Here is a 21,702-nt window from a genome sequence, read left to right on the forward strand (position 1 = left end):
CCGGCCCCTGGGAGCAGGCAGGTGCCTGCCCGGACACGCTCTCCCCGGCCGTGGCATTTATCTGTAAATCCGCAGGGCTGACACTGCGCAGATGAAGCCTCCGCTGTAGCTGGGCTGTCACGGAGGTTATCCTGCCGCCTACGGATGGGTTTACACTGATGAGATTTATTGCCACCTCGGCTGAGAGGCTGCCAGCACGGCAGCGGGCTGTGCCGTCGGCCCGGGGTGCCCTGAGAGCCACCAGCTGCACCTCACCGAGCGGTGGTCCCCTCGTCTGCAGTCCCCGCACTGGGAACCGGGGGACAGTGGGGCATGTCCCTCCGCTCTCCAGCTGCCAGGGCTCCTGGTCCTGTGCCCAGGTCCCTGGCCCCGGCGGCGGGCAGGTCTGCACAAGACCGCCGGCGAAAGACGGTGCCTCTAGCCTGAACTCTGCTCCCCGCACGGGCCTTGGGGAGCCTCCTGCCTGCCCCAGGGTGTCTGCACGCATCCCCTCGCCGTCCTGGCGTGCAAAGAGGAATCAGCCCCACGCACCCAGCTCTGCGGTGGCACCTGCCCCGCCAGCCCGGGGCCGGGCTGATGCAGGCGCCCCACGGAGAAGGGTTCGCGTCTCTGCCCTCTGTGCTGCACCTGGGCTGCTTTTAGCCCAGACATGCCCCCTCGCCTCCCTCCTGCCCCTCCAGCCACGGAGAGGACAGACGGCCCACGGGCCCTGAGCTCTGCAGCCCCCCGGGCGATGTCCCGGGGTCTGGCCCCGGACGGGGTGTCCTGGGATGCAGCGGGGCAACGGGGACGAGGAGAGGGGCGAGCGGGACCGGCGGGGCCTGGGCTCCAGCTGCTGTCATCCGGCACAGGCTGACATCCCGGGAACTGCACGCCCTGGGCTACCTGGGGAGACGCTGGGCTACCTGGGGGGACGCTGGGCTGCGTGCCAGGTGCCGGCTGGGCGAGCAGGCCCCGAGCTCGGCGTGGCAGGGCGCCGCCAGGGCTGGAAGTGCTGCGCTGGCACCCGGGCAGCGGAGCGTGCCTCTGCGGCAGGGTCCCGCGTGAGCAGCGCCCCGGCTGTGGCAGCCCATCTGTGCAGCGAGAGATTTGCTGACGGTGCTGGCAGCTCGGCTCCTGTCACGGCTCGACGGCTTCCCCGACTCTCCTGCATGGCGTGGGGCCGCTAGGGCTGGCGGGGCTGCCAGGGCTGTGCAGGCAGCAGAGGGCAATGGAGCACCCCCGTCCTGCAGCCGCCCCCCGGCACAGCACGCAGAGCTGCGCCGTGGCTCGGGGAGCCAGGGCCTCGTGCACCCTCTGCCGCAGGGCGAGATGGGGTGGGCAGAAATACCCCAAAAGGGGAATTTGGACCTAATGTACCCTGCTCTGCCCATGCACTGATTTCCCTGGGGCTGGCAGGGATTGACCTGAGCCACCTGGTGCGGCCAGGCAGGGGCTGAACCAGGGTAAATCCCCGAGATTTATCAGGCCAGCATCCCCTCCGGAGCCCCTGCAGCTCGCACAGCTCCCCCACCGCCCTGCTCCGTCCCAGCTCCTGCTTCTTCCCCCCCCCGCTCGCTGACTGCTCGGGGCTTTGCTTTTTCCGCCAACACAGATTTGACACCAGCATATCAAAACTGAAGGAAGCAACCCACAAACAAACAGCCCGAGTGCTGCCTGCACCCTCCTCCCCAGGGCCAGCTCTCCGCTGCGCGGGGGCCGGGGCACGAAGCTGGGTGACGGTATAACCCGCCGGCGCACCGGGAGCCCGAGTGAAGTGGGGTGATCACAGCCTGGCGGGAAAGGGCTCCTTAATAGCTGAGCCCTTTTAGTAGAGATTAGGGAACTGCACGGCTTTGATCTTTGATTGCCAATTTGCATCTTGAAGGCACTGGGACCTCATCCAGACTCAGCGCAACCCTTTGTGGTTATCTCGTGCCTAATGGATTTGTTCTTAATGCTGGAGCGTGCAGGCTAAAGGCTGATTAAACCCTCTCCGCGGTGCTAAATCAATGGAACAAACATGATAGGGGTTGGCTTTCCCAAGCCGTGAGCTCCTGGGTGGAGGGGCTGATCTAGAGCCCCCCACGCCTGGGCAATCACGAGGCCCTCCCTCGTTAGTGCTGCCTGGCAGGGGAGGAGCTGGGACAACCCCGTGGGCCATAACCCCATCCCCACATGCCGGATGCCACTCGTCCCGCGAGCAGCGAAGAGGGGAGCCCACATCTCACCCAAGCGCCCTGGGCAGCGCGGCACGAGCCAAGTCGCCACGCCATGCTGGCCCGCGGGAAGGGACCCCCTCCTGGCTGGGGATGACTCCAGCTTGGGGCTTGCCAACGAAGCACTCCCAGGACAGGACCCATCTGCCCTGGCACTGCCATGCAGTTAAGCAGCAGGACATGGCGCTACCCAGCCGTACTGCTGCCCTCAGCATTGCTGGGCACCCAGGCGTTAACCAGGGCCACCACCCTGCCCCAAGGAGAGGGGTCACGAGCTACACAGGGAAGGTACATTAGCGCAGACTCCAACCCTGGAAGAGACGCTCCACGTCTTGCACCACGACGATGGTTTGTTCATATCTGCCATACCCTGACTGAAGGCCGGCAAGTGGCCCCGATGCCCTCGCACTGCCTCTCTGCCTGTGCAGGAGCAGGGACAGGCACCAGGGGACTGAGGGTCTCCAGTGGTTGCAGCCATGTCACCTACTGGGCTGTGACCTGCCCCTATAGCCCTCTTCCCTCTTGATGCCCCGTTGCCTCCTGCACTCCAGAGCAGCGCAGGCAGCTCACATCTCCTCTCCTTCAGACCATCTTTCCTTCTTTCTGCTCGGAGCCTATGCCACACTCCTAGGACCGTGTGCTGTCTACAGTAGCCCATACATCATGGGCTGCAAAATGCAGTAACTGTACACACTTTCCAAAAAGCTCATGGTCTGCACTGCATGCTCAGCTTTGGGAAAACGCAATGCCTGGTGCCTCTGCACACAGTGTTAGCAGAGGTGTCTACCCATGTATGCTACAGGAACAACTGACCTCCCACCCTACCCGAAGCCTGTGCGAGGGGTCCTGGGGATGGGAAATGCAAGGGTGGGAAGAACAGGTCTAGGCTTTTTGGCACTGTGACCTTTGGGGAGGAGAGCTGTGGGGATGCAAGCTGGGAGGAGGTGAGCTGGCAGCATTTTGCAGCCCTTTGCTTTCGGCAGGGCTCACAGCATCACCCCGCATGCTGCCTGCAGGTCGGGCGGTGTGTGGTTGGCAGCGCTACGCCCCTGCTCCAGGGCCCGAACTATGTGTGCCGGCGGCGTGAGATACGAGCTGCAATAGAGCAAAGCTCAGAGCAGTGCCCTGGTGGGAACCAGCCGGCGGGGAGAAGCCCCTGACCCTGGCGCTGACTGCGTGAAGCCCTGGGATCTGCTGTTGGGGACACGGCCCTGGGGCTCTGTCCGAGCGAGGCACGGCCCCGGTGAGTGGAGACTGCCCTGAGGCAGCCAGGCTGCAGCCCAGCATGGAGCCAAAGGGATCACAAGCCGAGATTCCCATCTGCAAACTTTGCTATTGAGTAATCTCCCCTCCACCAATATTTGCCTAGTGCTGGAGATAAAGCAGCTGCAAAAGTCATCAACGCTGGCATTTCAATCCGCCTGGGCTGGCGGTGGAGCGGGGCGCAGGCCAGGGACGGCAGCCCTCCCCAGGTGGCGAGGGATGCCTGCCTGGCTCTGCTGCCCTGTCCCCCTCTGAGATGACGCAGGCTTGCACCAGGACCCCAGCAGCCCCGACATGTGCTCTGAGCCCACGCGGCTCAGCCTGTGCGGCCTCCAGCCCCGGCTCACTGCCTTTGGCCAGCCAGCTGCACCCTGCCTGCAGCAGCACGGAGAAGGGCCAGGACCCCCCCCACGGCAGCGTGTAACACCTTTGCATGCCTGGGGCAGATGCTCCTGCCGTTTGTGCAGTGCCACCAGCCCCTGGGCATCAGCACAGCCACCGATCCTGCCCTCGCCGCCACGTCAGCACCAGGCCGGCCATTGCTGCGCACTCAGCATCCCACCAGCTCCTCACAACGGTCAATGCAGCACCAGCGCCCCGGCCAGGACTGCCCCGTCCCCCCCGTCACCCCGCTGCGCCCAGCTGTCCCCGGCCGGCCTGCCCCGCGCAGCCCCCTCCCTGCCTCGCTCCACGCCGCCGCTCCAGCCTCTGCAGCGGTCCCTGGGCCGGTGAGGCAGGACGCGGTGCCGCGATACAGCTCCTGCAGGAGGAACCTGGAGCGTTATCAGCCCGGGGAGTTAATTAAGGTCATGTCAGGCGATAAGGAAACAGGATGTCAGAGCAAGAGCAGCGCAGGGGGGTCGGAGCCTGAAAAACTCCCTGTGAAAAGCAACTCGGCCGCGATCCGATCAGGCAGGCGCTCGGGGACGGAGCGGCAGTCACAGCCGCCCGCGGCTGGGGCTCCGAGGACGGCGCCATGCACCGGGCCGGCTCGGCAGGCCGGACCCGCGTCCAGCACGGGCTGGGGCTGGGCGCGGGATGCGGATGCCATGCAGACGCGGATGGGGATGCGGAGAGAGCGGGGATGGCCGACGTGAGCCTCTGCCGATGATTAACGCGTGTGGCTGTGGCCACTCTCTGACCGGCGGGAGCTCAGCGCCGGGGAGGGCAGGCTGCTCGCCAGCGCTCGCGCCGCCCCTGCCCCACGCCGTCCCTCTGCCCGGGCTCCCCACGGGGGCTGGGGAGGGCACGGCTCACCTGGCACTGCGCAGCACGGTAGGCAACGGGGTGATGGCAGCGAGCTGGGGACGTGCGGGACAGGCCCAGAGGACGTACGGCCAGCGCAACCCCTCCTTGGTGAGCACCCCGGCACCCGGCGCCCTGACAGCCGGAGGTGGCGGGGGCGCCGGCCTGGCTGGGTGGGAGCTGAGCGGCTAGGAAATAATTAATACTTGCATCAATCTCGTCCGGATTTGCATAGCGCGCTCAGTCGCCCGCGCCGCCCGGGAGCGTGGGCTGCTCCGTGCCCTTCCCGGGGGCGCGCAGCTCCCTCCCACCCTCGCTGGCGGCACGACCCCGGGATGCGCCTCCCTGCCCCGCTGCACCGACCCAGGAGCACTCCCCCCGGCTGGCCGACCCCCAGCCCCGGCGGGGCCGGAGCCGGCGGTGCACGGCCAAGCCGGGAGGGAGCCGGGGGCTCCGGCAGGGCCAGGGGTGTGATGGGGAGCCCAGCGGTCCCCAGCGGGCCGAGCGGTGCCCCGGAGGCGGACGTGCGGGGTGCCGGGGCCGGCTCGCTGGCCAGTGTCCGGCAGGGGTGACAGACTCACTACACACCCCGTGCAGCGGAGCGCGGTGCCTCGCCAAGGCCGCCTGACAAGGCCGACAGCCGCTCCCGGCCCCGCGACACCATGGGGCCGGCGACGCTCCGGGGAGAGCCGGGCTGCAGCCGGGCACAGCAGGAGACACGGGAGCGTGTCCCGTCCCGCTCAGCCCTGCGGGTGCCCGCCAGCCCTCTGCAGCGATTGCCACCCGCGGGCCTCCCCTGTCCCTGCCCAGGGCACCCCGTACCCGCAGCAGGACCCGCTGCCCCGCTCCCGCTCCCCGAGACGCAGTGTGGCCCGTCCCGGGCTGGGGCGACAGAGGTCGGCACTAATTGCGCCTGCTGCCTGGCACGGAGAGGTGCAGCCTGTTTCCGGCTACCCAGACGGGCGCAGCCAGCTCAGTGAGAGCCGCGCGGCCCTCCAGCACGACAGGCACCAGGAATTAAACTGCTGATGAGCTGCTGGCTGCAGGGCTGGCGGCTAGTGATTAATCAGGGGCTCTGGCCTGATGAGGCTGTTGCCTCCTCTACCCTCCCACCCCGGGGGCCCCGGCTCTGCAAGCCCTGCAGGCTCCTGGGCCGCAGCGTCTCCACGGGCCGGTGGCCCCCAGCGCTGCGACCTCCGGTGCCGAGAGCCGGGCTGCCGCCCCGGGCGGCCCAGCCCCAGCTCCCCCTTCCCGGCCGCCGCAGCGGGGCGACGGCCCCAGTTCTCTGCGCGGGCGGTGCTCGCCGTCCAAACCAACCACGCCACTTCCTTGCGGCAGCTGCGTCCTCCTGGCGCAGGAAACTGTGTCTGTCACGCCATCACCTAAAGCTAGCTCACCCCAGCAGAAGTGTCTGAACGAGGCTGGCGCTGCAGGAGGGCTGGACCCTACCAGCACCCCAATACGGGCGCCGGCAGCATCACCCGCTTGGCCCGCAGAGCCCTGCCAGCCTGGTGCCCTCTGCAGCACCCACGTGCCCCAAGCGCTGCCCCGGGGCTCCTCCAGCCTGGAGAGGACGGGGACCCACCAGCACCCACAGCTATTCCCAAGCCCTGGCTTTCCTGGCTTCCTGCTTTCCTTCGTGCTTGTGTTCCCAATGCTGCAATCAGGAACGTAAGCTTTTGTTCTGCTAGAATAAAACCTGTTGACTCCATTAAAGCTTAGCCAGCGTTTAATAGCAGTTCAGGCAGAGCGTGCTCCAGCTCGCTTCTGCTCCCAGAGAAGGGCACGCGAATTTGGGAACGCCTCAGCTGAGGAGCTGCAAGGAAGCTGCTCAAACATGAGCCGGACTCTGCTCCCCCGTTGAGAAGCCCTGGCTGGCCTTCCTCCCGGCCACGGGCCTTGCAGACCGTAACGGAGGTCTCTGCACGCTCCTGCCCTCGAGCGGGTCAGGTCAGCCGTGCCGAACGCCCTCACCGCTCACTCCTCACACGGGCCGTGAGGACGTGCCCGGTGGGAAGAGCTCCCCAGCCTCCCCCAGCCCCATGTCCGGGCGGCATCTGCCAGGAAAGGCCAGCAATCAGCAAGGAGCAGGTTAGAGAGATGCATGTTCTCCCCTGCTGCACAATTAATCATGAGAAGTTTTTCCTTCTTTCGTGCATGAAACAAAATTTGGCAGGGCGCTCTGGCCACAGGGACATGCTGTTTGCTCTCCAGTAAAAACCCAGCCACATCTGGCAAAGAAATAGCTTCAGAATATCTCCGTGTATGCGGGCCAGGAGAGACAACTCTGTGCTAGGCAGCAAAACCCCCCGGACAGCTTGTCCGCAGCCCACCGCGCAGACAGCATCTTCAGGCATAGCCCCCCACCCCTACACACCCCACCGGCTGTGCGTGCCCACCCCACACCCCGTCCTGCTGCCGCTGCGCACCGTCCCCAGCGTGCACGGGGCTGCGCACGGCGGCTCAGGGCTGGGGGACGTGGTGCTCTGCCGACCTGGGTAGGAGACAGGGCTTGGGGAAGATCTCCAGCTCAGTTACAGGCCCGCAGAGCCGGCGTGCAGCCCCCCTGCTCCTCCAGCCCTTGCCGCGCACGCAGCCCATGCTGCTCTGCCGATGCTGTCATCACTGCCTGCAGGCCCTGTTATTCCAGTCCTGGACATTTGTGCACACACAGAGGCGCATATAAATGCACAGACACGCACATATACCCTCTGCCAGCTGCCTCAGTGCTGGCAGAGAGACCCCTGCCACCCCTGCCCGGGCTGCTCCCCCTGCCCCTGGTGAACTCCCCATGCCTGCTCCCTCTCCCCTGCACCCTGCTCCCTCTCCCCCGCACCCTGCTCCCTCTCCCCCGCACCCTGCTCCATCCAAAGCATCTGACCCAGCCTGGCTTGAGCCTCAGCCTCTTCTTTCCATGCACTGAGCAAGCCCAAGTCTCCCCAGCAGCGTTTCAGCTATTTGTTATTGGAAAAAGGGGGAAATACGGTTTTCAACAATTATTGTTTTTTCCACCTGACTGGCTGCAAACTTGTTAATTTTTTTCTTTAATGTGTGAACAGTGTCGACGGCAGCTGCATGTGAAATGACTCGACGTCCTATCTGTGGGTCCCTGGCTGGCTTTCAGCGCTCGCGCCGCAAACATTGCCTTCTATAAATAAAGGCCTATATCTCATCAATGGCAGAACAGCAGAGCTTTATATAGTCGTCTTACATAAAACCGTCTCTCTTTATGGGCTTCAAACCATTTGCGTCACTTAGTGCAGCTCTGTAAACCTTCTGTTGCAGCCGCCCGTCCGCGGCGGGAGCCCCGGCGAGGCGGCCCCACGCCGCCCGCGGGGCGCCCGGGAGCCCCAGCGCCGCGCGGGGCCGCCCCCCCGCAGAGCCAGCTGCAGCCTCCCGCGCGCCGCCTTGGCACGCGCCTCCCTCCCAGCCTGCCCGGCCCTGGCACCGAGCGTGCCGGCACGGCAGCCGGCACCGCCAGGCCCCCGGCGGGCCACGGGGCGCGGGTCCCTGCTCCGGCGCTGCAGCCCGGCGCGGCCCCCCGGCTCCACAGGGCAGCGCCTGCCCCCGGGGCTGGCTGTGGGGTCTCTGCCGGGAGATGCGGCAGTAGCGGCTCGGTGGAGAGGCCCCCTGCGCCCGGCAGGGTCGGGCTGCAGAGCCCGCGGCTTCCCCAGGAACGCGCTGTGCAAGTGCCGGGGGCTCCGGGACCCACGGCACGCTCTGCCCCACCGCTGCCCCCAGCGACTCCCGGCCGGGGGATCCAGCGCTGGTGCCGGGGAGGGGTCACAGCGCAGCCCGGCCGGCCACAGCGCCACCCGCGCCGTGTCCTGCTGCGCCCCATAGCTCCACGGCCCCATGCGCGGCAAGCACCCGCTCCCCGGGCCGAGCACCCGTGGGTCTCTGGGTCCCATCCCTCCTGCTGCCCCCCCCAGGGTGCCCTCCCTGCACTGCAGGCAGCGGGGCCATGGGGCAGAGCCCCACAGGGCTGCTGGTGCCCCAGCCCTGGGGCCGGCGGTGTCCCCCGGGCAGCCCAGCGCGGCGCAGCACGTGGGGCTGGGGCTGGCCCCGTGGCTCGTCCCGCGTCCCGGGGGAGCCACGCCAGGCGCGGGCGTCCTGGCCGCTGGCTCTCCCCCCCCCCCCCCCCCCCCGTATCGGAGACAGGCTTATTAAGTGTGTGATATTAAATTACCCAGATAAGAGCGTAAGAGCTTTTAAAGTCAATTCATTAAATATAATTATGAAGAGAGCTTTTTTATGCTCACGGTGATCCGATCTCAATCAGGGAGACGGTGGGAAAGCCGCCGGCTCCTCCAGCATCTCCGCTCCCCCGCTGCGGCGCCCCCGCGCCCCCCCTGCTCCCCCACTTCAGCCCCCACCCGTGGGCCGGGGCGATGCAGCCCCGGCCACCCGCTCTGCCACCCTGGGCACCCCGTCGCCCGCGCTGCCACCGGCGCCACGGCGCCGGGACGGGGCTGGCACTGGGGTTTATGCAGCAACAAGTGGGAGAGGGGCAGGGATGGGGGCGAGCGGCAACGGCTAGTGAGGAGGTCAGTGGGACACGGAGCTGCTGGGGGGTGAGATTTGGGGTGGGGATGGGTTAGGGCGCTGGGCATGGGGTCTTCCCTGCTGGGCGGCCGCATCCCTGCAGGATCCGACTCCCTCCCCGTGCCCTGCGGGGAGGTCTCCTTAAGGACCTAAGGATGCTCTTGCTCTCCCCAGGCAGGCAGGGATGCACGCTCCCCTCCGCGCCCGCACTCATTTACGGCGCCTTGGGACCAATTAATACTTGCCAGCCAGGCGGGGGCTGCCCTGACCGGGGGCCAGCCCCGCCACGCGCAGCCCTTGCACGGGGCGCACGATCGGCACCAGGGCTTTCGCAGCGCAAGGACAGCCGCAGCCTGCGGTCCAGCCCCGAAAAACGTCTCGTGTGCCTCACACCTGCCAAGCCATCCAAAAGACGGCCGCGCCGCCGCGCCAGCTGGGGTCCCCTCGCCACGGCGCCCCGAGACCCTCAGTGATGAGGGGTCTTGCAGTGGCACCGCTAGATCCAGCCAGCCCCTCGATGTACCGCTGCGCTACCCCAAATCCGAATCACCCCGGGTCCACCCTGACCCAGCTCACTCCCCCCACCACCCTGCACCCTACGGCCTGGGCACCCGCCAGCAGCGCGTGCTCGTGCCCCGCGCCGACGCGCTGCCCGCGGGCACGGCCGGGCGCGGAGCCGCGTCCCCGCTGGCGGGCAGCGCCTGGCGGGCGCCAGCCCGGGGTTCCCCGCACAAGGCTCCAGCAGGGGCTTTTGGGAGCAACTACCCGCTGCTGGGAGCTGCTGGACTGACATTTATTTTTAGACGTGTATTGTATAAATTAGCATTTCTCAGTGGATTAAGCAGCAGGAATTGTGTAAAATTAAATGGCAACGAATTGCATTAAAGTCCCCCGTTTTCTGGCACAAGCAGAGCCTCGAGCCGTGCCCAGGCGGCTCATGTGTAACGGCGCTGGAGCCGCCGACGCGCCGGACAGGAGAAGACGAGCCCGCGGCGTATCTGCGCCGCCAGGGACACAGAGCTGGGGCTGCAAAAGCGTCAGCGCCGGGGCTGCTTGCGCGGGCACCGCTGCCAGCCTGCAAGGGCGGCAGTATCCACGTGGGATGCTTCTCCCCTTTTTCCTGTGCATGTGTAGGCCGCCGGAAAGGGAAGAGGGCTGCCCGCCGGGCTGCCGCTGCCCCGTGCAGAGCAGCCGCGCGCCGGCCGTCGGCTCGGCAGGGGTGGCAGCGGGTCCGCAGGGAAAAGCCGCCGGCTCCCAGGGGCTGAGCAGCCCCCGGGGGTGTCTAGCAGGCCAGGGGCAGGTGAAGAGGAATGAGACCAGCTCATTCACCTGGTGTAAAAATAGGCTGGAAATGTGACATTTATTAAGTGTGGTTCTGGCGGAAAGGTCAGAGAGAGTCCCCGCGTCGGGAGCGGCGCTGATTGCACGGGGGGAATTAGGCAGAGCGCTTCTCGGAGGAGGCGGGGGTGAGAGCGCACATGCAGAGCAGCGGGGAGCACCCGGCCCGCGCTGCCGCGGGCTCGCAGCGGCGCACACGGGCTAGGAGATGGGCCAGCGACGGGCCAGCAGCGGTCCCGGGTGCCCCACGGCACGCAGCAGGCTGCTGAGGGCAGCCGACGAAACCACCTCCGCGCACGGCACGCTGCAACCGGGGCACGGGGCCAGGCCAGGGCCAGGCCAGCACAGGGTGCCCCCGGGCAGCGCAGGTCCCGGGGACGCGGGAGGCCCTGCCTGCAGAGCAGGGGTCGGTGCCAGCCCGGAGCTGCCAGCTCTCGGCAAGCTCTCCGCTCTCCCCCGCCGCCAGCCCTCGCAGGACTGGCTTAAGCAGCAGCAGATCAGAAACAAAAGGCTTTTGACGGGGAATGTGGTTTTCAGAAATGCACCAGGCTCCAACCCGGGCAGGAGCCGAGCTTTCTCATGCAGCCGGTGCCAGCGAGTAGGTGGGAAGGATGCTCCTCCGCTTGCCTCCCCCCGGCAGCCACGGCACCGCCTGCCCCCGGGCTCCGGCCCCCGCGCCCCGCGGCCGGCAAGCGTGCGGCCGAGCGGGGGACGTGCAGCAGGAGAGCGCCCTGCCACGGAGACACAGCCACCGTCACGGGCCAGCTGCGAAGGGGCACGCTCCGGCCAGCCAGCCCAGCCGGGACTGCGTCCCCGTCCCACTGCCGCCCGGGGCCGGCGGCCGCCCCGGCACAGCGTCCGCGAGGGCCCAGCCACCGCGCCACGACCTCCAGCCGCCAAATGCCACGGCCCCAGGGCCCCGCTGCAAGGGCTCTGCCTCCGCCACGGTGCCCCCAGCGGTGGCCAGCATCTGCCCGAGGCTGCGGGCCAGCGGGTGCCAGGCGCGCGGGGCCCCGGGCCTCCCGCTGGCGTGCCGCCTCCCGGGCAGGCGCGAGGCACCTGCCGCAGCTGAGCACCGGCCCCGCGGGGCCGCTTCCTAACCTCCCACTTAATGGCACGTAAAGAGCACTATTGATCTCCCGCACCGGCGCTGCACTGCCCGCTTCACACCCTCGGCTCAGCAGCTGCGCTCGCCCGGCCGGCGGGGCTCGGCGCCGGGCGCCACGGGAGCTGCGCGGCGCCCGCGGCTCTCGCCGGCCGCTGGCTGCACAGGGCAATCGCACGGTGGGCAGGGGCCGGACCCTGCGGGGCGAGCTCAGCCCTGCGAGGCCGGGCGGCGCGGGGGAATCGGGGCTGCCCTGCACCAGCGAGAGCAGAGCACAGCAGGGCCCCCACGAGGGTCTGCCTGGGGCTCCTGCGTGCCCCTCCTGCAGCCCGGCTGCCGGGGAGCCTTGCTGCGGCTCAGTGCTGTCCCTGCTGCCTGGTGAGATTTACGGCCCAGCCGGGCTTTATTACACAGAAGATGCTTACGCGGGGGATTTTTTTCCCCCATAGTTTCTTAATTTGCTATCCCATAAAGAATGTGGATTTGTGACGTTAAATAGGGGAAGATCATTTACCACTCGCGGCTCTTACTTAAAGGATCCGCACAAGTTATTTATCATGTGCGCGCAGGCTGCAAGCAGCAGCGCGAGGGGACACTTCCCGGCCTCAGCACCGCTCCAGGTCCCGAGAAGCGGACTGCCCACAGCAGCCCCACGGCTTCGCCAGCCTAATGCTGCACAACTTCCAGCCTGTGGATGAAATCCACCTCGCACAGAGGCGAGAGGAACAACTCCAGCACTCCTCTAAGCACAGCTCCTGGGGGCAGAAAGAAAAACTCCCTCCTCCTCTCCCCACTTCCCCTGGGGACACGAGCTCTGCTCTGCGGGTTGCTTGCCATGCCCTGGATGTCCTGCAGCACCCAGCTGTTTGCTCCGCTAGGACGTGCCGCAGTCTGGGAGCTCCCCATCACTGCTGGGACATGCTGTCACCCACTTACCCACTCACTGCAGTGGGGACACAAGAGCTTTGCAAGCAGAAGCGCGCACATGGAGACGCAGGGCTGGGAGCAATGAAGTGGGGGGCTCCCATGTGACAGCTGGGTGCAGAGCAGCCCGGGTGCCCCTGCATCGGGGGGCAGAATTACCGGGGCCCAAAGCCCCTGTAGCGTGGCTGGGACGTATGGGAGCTCCTGAGCCCAGGCGTCACGGCTGGGACTCACTGGTGCCTGCCGTGCAACTTGCACTGTGTTTTAGTCAAGCCCCGGAGGAGGCGCAGGGGACCAATTCTGCTTGGGGAACTGCAACTGGAGGCTCCTGCTGTAAATGCCGTGTTGCCCTGACAGGTACGGCTGCTGCCCGGCAAGGCTTTTGGAACATGGTGTGTGGTGGAGAGAGATCGCCGAGTCCCTCCCCTCTGGCTGTGCTTTCCCCATCCCTCCCCAAGCCCATGCCCTGCAGCCTCTCCTGCACCGAGATCCCCCCTTTGCTCCAGCTGCTGCCCGAAAACAGGCAGCGAGAGGTGCCGGGGATGCCCCTTTCTGCCTGAGGGCCGCTGATGCCTGGAGACCTGACAGCACAGCTGCAGCCACGGGCAGCACGGCCTGGCAGGATACCTGCTGCCTCAAAGGCTCGAGGGGGGTGACCGGGGGACACGACAGGAGGAGGCTGCAGGAGCCCCGGTGCTCCCCTTCCTCGGGCCAGGCCAGGCCAGGCTGAGCAGTGGGGCCAGGGATCAGCCAGCACTAACCATCCATGCGCCCAAAGCCTGCTCCCGTGCAAGGGGCCGGCACAGCACCCTGCTGCCCCCGGCCAATCCTTTGCTTCCCTTCTGCACTGGCTCACTGCCTGCCCTGTGCAGGATCCCCCCGGCCAGACCCTCTCCTCCTGGCCTCGGAGCTGCAGCACTTGCTGCCAGTCCTGCACGTCTACCTGCTGAGAAACAGGGGCCCGGTGACAGTCCTGGCAGTCGCTCCGCTGCCACGCAGCACGGTGCGAGCCACACACAACGTCCTCACTCCGGGAAGCTTGTACCCAGCCCGATCGGGCTGCACGCTCTGCCCTCCTGGCCTCGCAGCACAGCCCAGCAGGACCCAAACGCCATCACCACGCCGTGCCCGCGACCCTGCACAACACGGGGCTCGCAGCCTCCCCAGGCTCTGCAGGGTCACCCAGCAGGACCCTCGGACTGGAGCCCACCACGGCTGAGCCCTAGGGCAGTCCCACACGCCACGTGCAGGAGGAACCAGCTGCAGAGCCCCCTGCTCCCAGCCCTGCCCGCATCCCGCTGAATCGCACTTCTCTCCAGCAGACGACTCAGGCGGCTCAGCTACGGTGGACGGAGAGCCCAGCAAAACCCCAGGGTGAGTGGGGCGGCACCCCGCTGTGCCTCCTCCTCACTCCGCTGCAGACTAGCACTGCCCACACCAAGCCCCGCACAGGACAGCTTTCCACGACCCCCCCCCCCCAAAAAAAAAAAAAAAAACCCAGTGCTTTCACTGGGGCAGCATCCCTCTGCATGGAGAACCGGATTTGTGCTGATGGGCACTGAGTGAAACAGGACATGCTGCACCAGCCATTTCAAGCCCCACACATCCTCCTCACCCTCCTCCCCAGAGAAGCGCCCAGCCCGTGGCGTCCCCCTCCCCGGCACGACGCGGGCTCCGGCTCGCAGCGCTGCTCCTGCGAGCGCAGCCAGCAAGCAGAGCAGTAGCCCCTGGCAGCCGTAGCGGAGAGGCGGCTCATTTCCAGAGTCATTACGGTCTGAAAAGGGTCCCATCAGGTATTCCGCCCGTTCAGCACATTTATTTTCCCAAACCACAGTGGGGATTTGTGATTTCAGGCTCGATACTAGAGAGAGCTGCACACTCGCACCGACCGGCTGGGAGCCTTGCTGACTGGGCAGGCACGGGCACTGCTGGAGGGAGGCCCCAGCTCGTGCGCCTCAGGCTGCAAGCGGGCTGGCTCGGGGCAGCCGTGGGTCGCCTGGCCAAAGCCATGCCTCCAGAGCAGACCTGCTCAGGGCGCTCAGTGTGTGCATTTGCACACATGCGTGTGCGCAATGCTGACAGTCTCCGGGATACACACGCATCCCACTGCCAGCCCTCTAAAAGCAGCGGGCTCCCCTACGCACAAAGCAGTCTATGCTCCCCCACTCCACTCCCGCCGTGCAAAACATCCTGAAACAGCGCAGTTCGACCCACAGTGAAGAAGCTGGCTAGAGCAGCGCTGCGTAGCACAGCTTTCCCCCTTCCCACCGCACACCCACCCTGGGGAGCTCTGAGTCCCGCTCACCCACATGCCCCAGCACCTGCCTGCAAGCCTCTCCATGGAGGACGTGTGGGCAGCCGGGTCCTGCGGCACAGAGACCTACAGAGAGCTCCCGTGGAGGAGTCTCACTCTCTCCATGCGAAACTTGGAGGGAAACTCAAACACAGAGAGATGCAAACTTCAGTAGCAGGAGCGAGCCGGGGAGCCCTGCTCTGGCAAGGCACGGCCGGGTCAGTGCCCCCAGAGCCAGCAGGGGCCTGGGGGAAGCGGGCTGAGCCAGGTGTGCACTCACCACAGCGAAGTCACGGGAGGAGCAGTTCTCGCCGCTGAAGTTGCAGCTCTTGAGCATGTCATCGAGCTGGTGGCCGGTGCGGTTGACGATGTCAGCCATGTCGGGGTCTGGGTAGAGCAGGTCCGTGGCCTTGTGGCCATCCCGGTCCTTGGGGGGCAGCCCAGTCATGTTGGCCAAGTGGAAGATGTCGGCATCGGTGAGTGCTGAGTGGCGGTAGCGGTTGATGTTGCAGATAGTGATGGCGGGGAAGACCATCTCGCGGATGGCCTCCTCGTCCAAGGCCATGACATGGGGGTGCTCCAGGTAGAGCAGCGCCGACTTGGCCGCCTGGTAGAGGAAGAAGGCGAGCGAGGCCAGGAAGGCAAACGCCCAGAGGGTCTGACGCACGCCCAGCCGCCCTGACCGGCAGATGTGTCCAAGGCCGTGCAGTGTGCTGGCGCTGGCGAAGGCAGCCAGGTCCCGGGACCGGGGCCGCGCGGGCTCCTCAATCAGGCTCTCCTTATCCCCTTCTTCTTTCTCCTTTTGCTTCTCATCCTCCTCGGCAAATTTGATTTTACACACGATCTCAATCGGCATCTGCCCAGCGTGGCTGGCGTGCCTGGCCAGTGAGCTGCCCCCGGGCACGGGCACCGACCGAGACCCCGGCCAGGCGCTGGGAGGGGGCTCGGGTCCCCCCCAAGCCCCAGCGCGGCGCCGGGAGGGCCGAGCCGTCTCGGGAGGGAAGTGCAGCCCCTCTCAGCAGCTCTGAGCCGCCGCTTCCCTCTTGTCTCACTAGTCGATCGTCTCCTTGTGCCTTCGCTTATCAGCACAAATACAGCTGTCAAAAACCCCTCTCTCTCCTCTCTCGCTCTGTGTCTGCCTCTCTCCTTCGCTCCTCTCTGGTTAAGACCCCAGCAGATACAGGCAGCATTTAGGCATCATGTGCTAATAAAATCCAGGGAATACTTAATAATTCAAGACATGTCAACATTATTTCATCGTCAAATAAAGAGCGAGCGCTGGAGAAAGAGGCAGTGTGAAGGGCCCGACGCCTCCGGGGCAGGGAGCCGCGTTTCGCCCTCTCGCCGGCCCCGGCTCCGAAGTGCTGCTCGAGCCACTTGTTTGAATGGCTCGGGAGCTGCCGGAGCCGAGCCGAGCCGAGCCGAGCCGAGCCGAGCCGAGCCGAGTTGAGCCGAGCCGAGCCGCGCTGAGCCGAGTTGAACCGTGCCGTGCCGAGCGGCGCCGCGCCGCGCCGTGCCGAGCGGAGCCGAGCCGAGGCGGGCGGGGCACGGAGCCTGCCCCCGCCGCCGCCGCCGCCGCCCTCGCCGCCGCCGCCGCCGCCTCGCCCCGCCGTGGCCCGGCCCGTGCGCCCCGGGGCAGCGCGGCGCGGAGCGGAGCGGAGCGGCGCGGCGCGGCTCGGCGGGGGCGGGCAGCCTGCGGGCAGCTCGCCCGGCGGCCCCCTCCTGCTCGCCCGCCCGCCCGCCTGCCCGCCCGCGGACTCCTCCTGCCTCGGCGGCTCCCTGGCCGTTAACCGCCTCCCTGCCACGGCCCGCTGCTCCCGAAGTTGGGAGGCGCCAAGCCCCGCCGCCCCGCGGGGCCCCGGCCGGGCAGCCGCCGCCGGCAGCAGGACCGGGGCCGGCCCGGCCCGGGGAGCAGCGCCCCGAGCTGCTGCTTGGCGCCCCGCGGCCGGCAGGGCGGCACCTCCTCGCCCGCCCCGCGCCGGCAGCCCGAGGTCGCCACCCCCTTGCCCGCGGGACGTGCCCGGCGCCAAGGGCCGGCCCCCCCCCCGCTTCATTTCTGCCCCCCGGCTGGGCTCTGTGCAAGCGTTTCCCCAGGGCCGGCACGCAGCCGGTGAGGTTCATCACAGGCAGCCCCAGGCATCCCTCCACGGCGTGCTCGCATCCGCCCTTGGGCACAGCCTCGGCCCCCGTGGCAGCGCAGCCCCGTGTGCAGTGCGGGAAGCGGGCTGCCTTCCGGCCCTCCTGCCCCCAGCTGTCCCCCCTGACCGTGGGGCTCTGTCTACGTCCCTCAGTGGGGTTGGTGCCCAGATGTAGCTGTGAGTTCACCCCGCAGCCCCAAAGGCAGAGCTGCGCTGTGCCCCGAGGCTGGATCCTGCTGCTCCCCGTGCACAGCAAGTCGTGCTCTCCCCCCCCGCTCCCTGCCTCAGTTTCCCTAGCTGGCAATGGAGAGCCCAGGTCTGCTAGAAGGGCTGAGCTGGGGCCCTGACCTGCAAGTCGAGCAACCCTTTGTGACGCTGCCCAGCAGCGTGGCCGAGGGGGGAAGCACCAGCTCCCTGCCCAGAACAAGCCCAGCACCACACAGCCCCCCTGGAGAGGCGACGCTTGCCAGGAGGTGCGTTCCTGGCTGGGAAGCCGGGGTCCCAGGAGGACAAGCAGTGAGACAGCACCCCTAGTGAGCTCAGCAGATGCCTCGCCTCCCCCCCCAGGGACTGCGCCGCAGGTCAGCATGACCTTCACTGCGCTGCCGATGCCAAAGGCAAAGCTTTCCCTAGTTGTCCGGCAAGCGCACATGCATCTTCAATCTTCCCATCGATCCGTGCATGGCACACATGTTCCTGCCTCCATGCGGGTCAATACAGCATGATAGGCTGCCTCCGGCAGGGAGCATGCACAGCCCCAGCCGCCCGCTTCACCCTGCCCAAGGGATGCGGAGTACACGTGTCAGTCCGCCTCACCAACTCTGCCGCTCACCCAGGGTGCGTAGAGGATGCACAACAGGGAGCACGCTGGGCAGGCAGCCCGAGCGCTGCCACCACGTGTGTGTGGCCCTAGCCATGCAGCGACCAGACCCAAACTGCTTCTGCAGGGCCGGGGGTGCTTGGTGAGACAGCAAGTGCCTGATCCTGTGATGAAGAGTTCTCTGTGCAAGGCAATGGCCTGCGCTGGGTCTTTGGTCTGCAGTGCCTGGTGCTGAGTACCTGCCAGTGTCTCAGTGCCATGGCGGTGAAGAGTGTGAGCGTGCTATCTGCCAGGCTGGTCTGTGGCATCAGCAACAGCAATGCAGCCAGGCCTCCCCCATGGGTGCTGGTGGTACCCTGCTTCCCACTTGCCCCATGCAGGTGAGAGGTCTCACGTCCCCCTGCCATGGGCCCTGCCCTCAGCATCACTGCGGTCCTGCTCACTGCATCCCAGAGCAGAGCCCTGGCTGCCGGCATGCCAGCTTTGGGAGGCGACACAGTACCTGGTGCCATGTGAGGGACAGGACGTAGGGACACCGCAGCCTGGTCCCCCAACACCTACCTGCACCAGGTAGCGGTGCCCAGGACCTGGCAGCCTGGCCTCGCGCCCACACGGCCCCACTCGGCTCCCAAAACCTTCTTCCCACTCTTCCTGGGCCAGGCAGGTGTGAGCAGTGCTGCATGGGGACCCACTTCTCCTGGATCCATTCTAGCTCTGCTGCAGGACCACCTCTCAGCTCCCTGCACTGCCTGACCCCATACCGCAGGGAGCCCAGACCACAGACCCCTTCCCTCTCTACGTGTCCTCTCTGCCCTTTGCTCCATTTGCAACTGCCCCCTGAACAGGGGACACCCATCGGCATCCTTCCCTGACCATGGTCCGGTCCTCTGCAGCTGAAGACGTGTCCTCTCCTCCCTCCTCTCCTGCCTCTCCTTCCCCATTGTGTCCTGATCCTGCCCTGCCACCAAGCCCACTGTCTGTGTGCAATGACAGCCAGGTGCCAGGAGCTTGTCCCCTTGCAGCCTCTGCCAGGGCTGAAGCGCAGCCAGGCTGGCTGGGGCTGGGATCAGGCCGTGCCCAAGTAAGTGCTGCCGTGGGCACAAGCCCCATCACTGGCTGGGGCTGCAGGCAGTGCCCTGCAGGTGGGCAGGGTAGGGCAGCAAGGTGAGCTGCGGGCTGTGAGCTGCAGACGGAGCCCGCAGGCAGGTCGAGAGGCTCCGCTGGCTGCAAGCACCAAGCCTGCAGCGGTGCCCCACGGTACCCTGCTCCACAGCCCACCTGCACCCTTACCCCACCAAGCAGCCGCCTCCAGCCCTTTGCAGTTGCAGGCAGCCTCCAGGCAGCTGCAAGGGCTGGAGGGTGTCTGTGCAGCCCTGTGGCTGGCCTGCTCCCCGAATGGAGATGAGCCTGGATGGGGAACCTAAACCCAGGGGCTGCAGGGGCAGTAAAAGCCCCAAGGACCTCTCCTCAGCCTCCTGCGAGACATGCAGGCCAGAGGGCTGTGGCTTTGCAGCGACCAGCACCCAGGTGACAGGCTCCTGGGCAACAGCATGGGATAGAGACCCTGGGATGGGAGGGCCAGGCAGCAGGGAAGCAGCAAGACTCAGGGACTGCTTGTCTGGCGCTCCAGCATCCCCCAGCTCTGCAGATCCAGCCCTTGGGTTTAATGCTAACAGCCAGGAGAAACCCAACACGTTGGGCTCAGTCATACCGACTTCACTAGCCTTTGCGAATGGACAGGAGAGCCAGCTGAGGGCTCGCTGGCAGGCTGGGAGACGGGGCTCCTCGGGGCCGGCCCCAGCGCGGTACGGCCGGGGTGGCCGAGCGGCTGGGTGCCTGGCACACAGGGCCACATATTGCACTCACAGATGACAGGGGGAAGCCGCGGGTGCCGGGGAAAGACAGAACTGGCATTCAGAATGATGTTGACAAATCGGAGAAATGGTCTGAAAACAATCAGATACAATGCAAAAGGACAAGCGCAAAGATTGAGGCTCAGGCAGGCCCAGCGCGCAGAGGGGGAGCGTGGCTGGAGGCAAGGCTGCAGAGCGGGGCAGCAGGTGAGGGCAGAGCCCCGGCTCGGCAGCAGGCAGCGATGTGAGCTTGCCAGAGTTTAAACATCAATGTCCAGGCCAGTCCCGGCCAGACACACGTGGTAGGTCAAGCCCCTCCAGGCAGGACATGCCGCGCAGGTGTGGTTTATCTGTGCATGCAGTAGCTGTGCTTCCACATGCCCAGCAGTCAGGCAGCTGTTTGGAAAAGCAGCCGGTAGCTAGGAAAGAGCAGGAGAAGCCTTGTTTATTTGGGATATGGGATTTGCCAGTGTAATATGGGATGTCTGGCTGCCCTGCAACTGCACCGAGCTCTGCAGAAAGGAGGATGTTGCTCAGGACTGTGTGAAAAAAATTGGAAAGAGTACACATGAGTGCAAGAACAGAAAGCAGTGATGGAGACCAGCTGAAGGCACTGGGGTTTTGGGCAAGAGCAGAGGGGGCTAAGAGGCTGGGTCTTTAGACAAAATAAATGCTGCGAGCACAGAAAGAGATTTGGATGAGATGTCAGGTGGGCTTTCTAGTACTGAGGGCCCCGATGCGCTGTAAAACATAGCAGGGGCTAGGTGGAGTCTCCGCTCTGGGAGATGCTGGCCCGCAGCCTGAAGGGGTGTTTAGGTAAGGCTGGTCCTGCCGCGATGCCCTCCAGCCTCACTGCTATGATTGATTCCCTCCGAGACACAGATACTGCTGGTTTGTATTCTGAGGCCAATCCAAAACAGGATCCAGTTGTGATTTTTCTATCTATCTGAGCCAATAGATTGATTAGTTGCTGTGCCATCATCTGAGGTTCTGCTGGGCTCCACCACCAGAGCTAGATCCTCCCAGCTACCCTGTGGGGCTGTGACTCCCCGGGAGCAAGGAAAGGGGATAAATTGGGGTGGGGGAAGGAAGGGTGAAGTGGCAGTGACAGGCACAGAGTGGTGCTGGTAGGGGCAGCCCTTGCTTGTGGGCCATCGGTGGGGTGGGGGGACACAGGTTATGGGGCAGGTGCAGAGCTGCAACCCCTCTCTGCATGGTGCCAGGCTCACCAGGCCCTGGAAACTGTGCAGTGCAGCCAGCATCAGCATGAACTGTTTAACCAGGCCAGCCTAAATTATTCAGGCAGATTATGCAGAGTTGTGAATAAAGAGAGGCCCCTGGGGTTTCAGCCTGTCCCCTCCCCACCTGGCTGGGACAGGGGCTCTGACGGAGTAGAGCTGGCTGTGCCTTGTAGTGCCAACCCCGTAGCCCTGGGTGCAGGCCCAGGCCTGGGGATTTGCAGCCTGCTTTCAGCTAGGATGTGATTCTTGGGAGCACGTCTGGGTCTCAGCATCCCGCAGGGCAGCTGCTTGCAAATGCCACCCCTGGCTGCAGTGCAGCCACCCAGTGCAGTGGGGGCTGGGGAGGGGGCGGGGGGGTTTCAGGACCACTGGGAGCAGGCAGAGTGGGAGTATGCCGTGCAACCCATGCAGGATGTTGGCTGCCCTGGTGTGGGGCCAGGCGGTGCCCTGCCGCCTGCCCTGGCCTCTCCTGTTCCCCGTGGGGATGCTCCAAGCCCTGCCCCAAGCCCCTGCTCCTGCTTGCCTCCTGCACCGCTGCACCACGTGGGAGCTACGGGAACCCGGCGTGTCCCTGGCTCCCAGCCCGAGCAGGGCGGGCTGGCAGTACCTGTCCTGGTGCTCGAGCCACAGATGGGGGGGCTGCACTAGGGCTGTGCATGAAGGCACCCGGGCAGGTCCCATGGAGGGAATGGAAATGTCCCCGGATGATGGAGGAGGAGGGAGGAAGCAGGACCAGGAG

General features: G+C 66.1%; 1 protein-coding gene across 2 annotated transcripts in view; it reads right to left on the bottom strand.

The window, feature by feature from the left end:
- Positions 1-16,436, bottom strand: part of ASIC4 (acid sensing ion channel subunit family member 4) — a 32,757-nt gene extending 16,321 nt beyond the window's left edge. Inside the window, exon 1 of one of the 2 annotated variants that reach the window (XR_011141940.1) lies at positions 15,192-16,433. Coding sequence is in view for 1 of the 2 variants with exons in the window: in XM_068948829.1 (XP_068804930.1) it covers positions 15,192-15,767 (576 nt within the window). In the remaining variant the exon portion in view is untranslated. Of the gene's footprint in view, positions 1-15,191 lie in introns of both variants that reach the window. The other variant, XM_068948829.1, reaches the window with a different exon arrangement.
- Positions 16,437-21,702: the final 5,266 nt, after the last annotated feature.

This window comes from Struthio camelus, chromosome 6 (assembly GCF_040807025.1).
Source record: "Struthio camelus isolate bStrCam1 chromosome 6, bStrCam1.hap1, whole genome shotgun sequence".
NCBI lineage: Eukaryota > Metazoa > Chordata > Aves > Struthioniformes > Struthionidae > Struthio > Struthio camelus.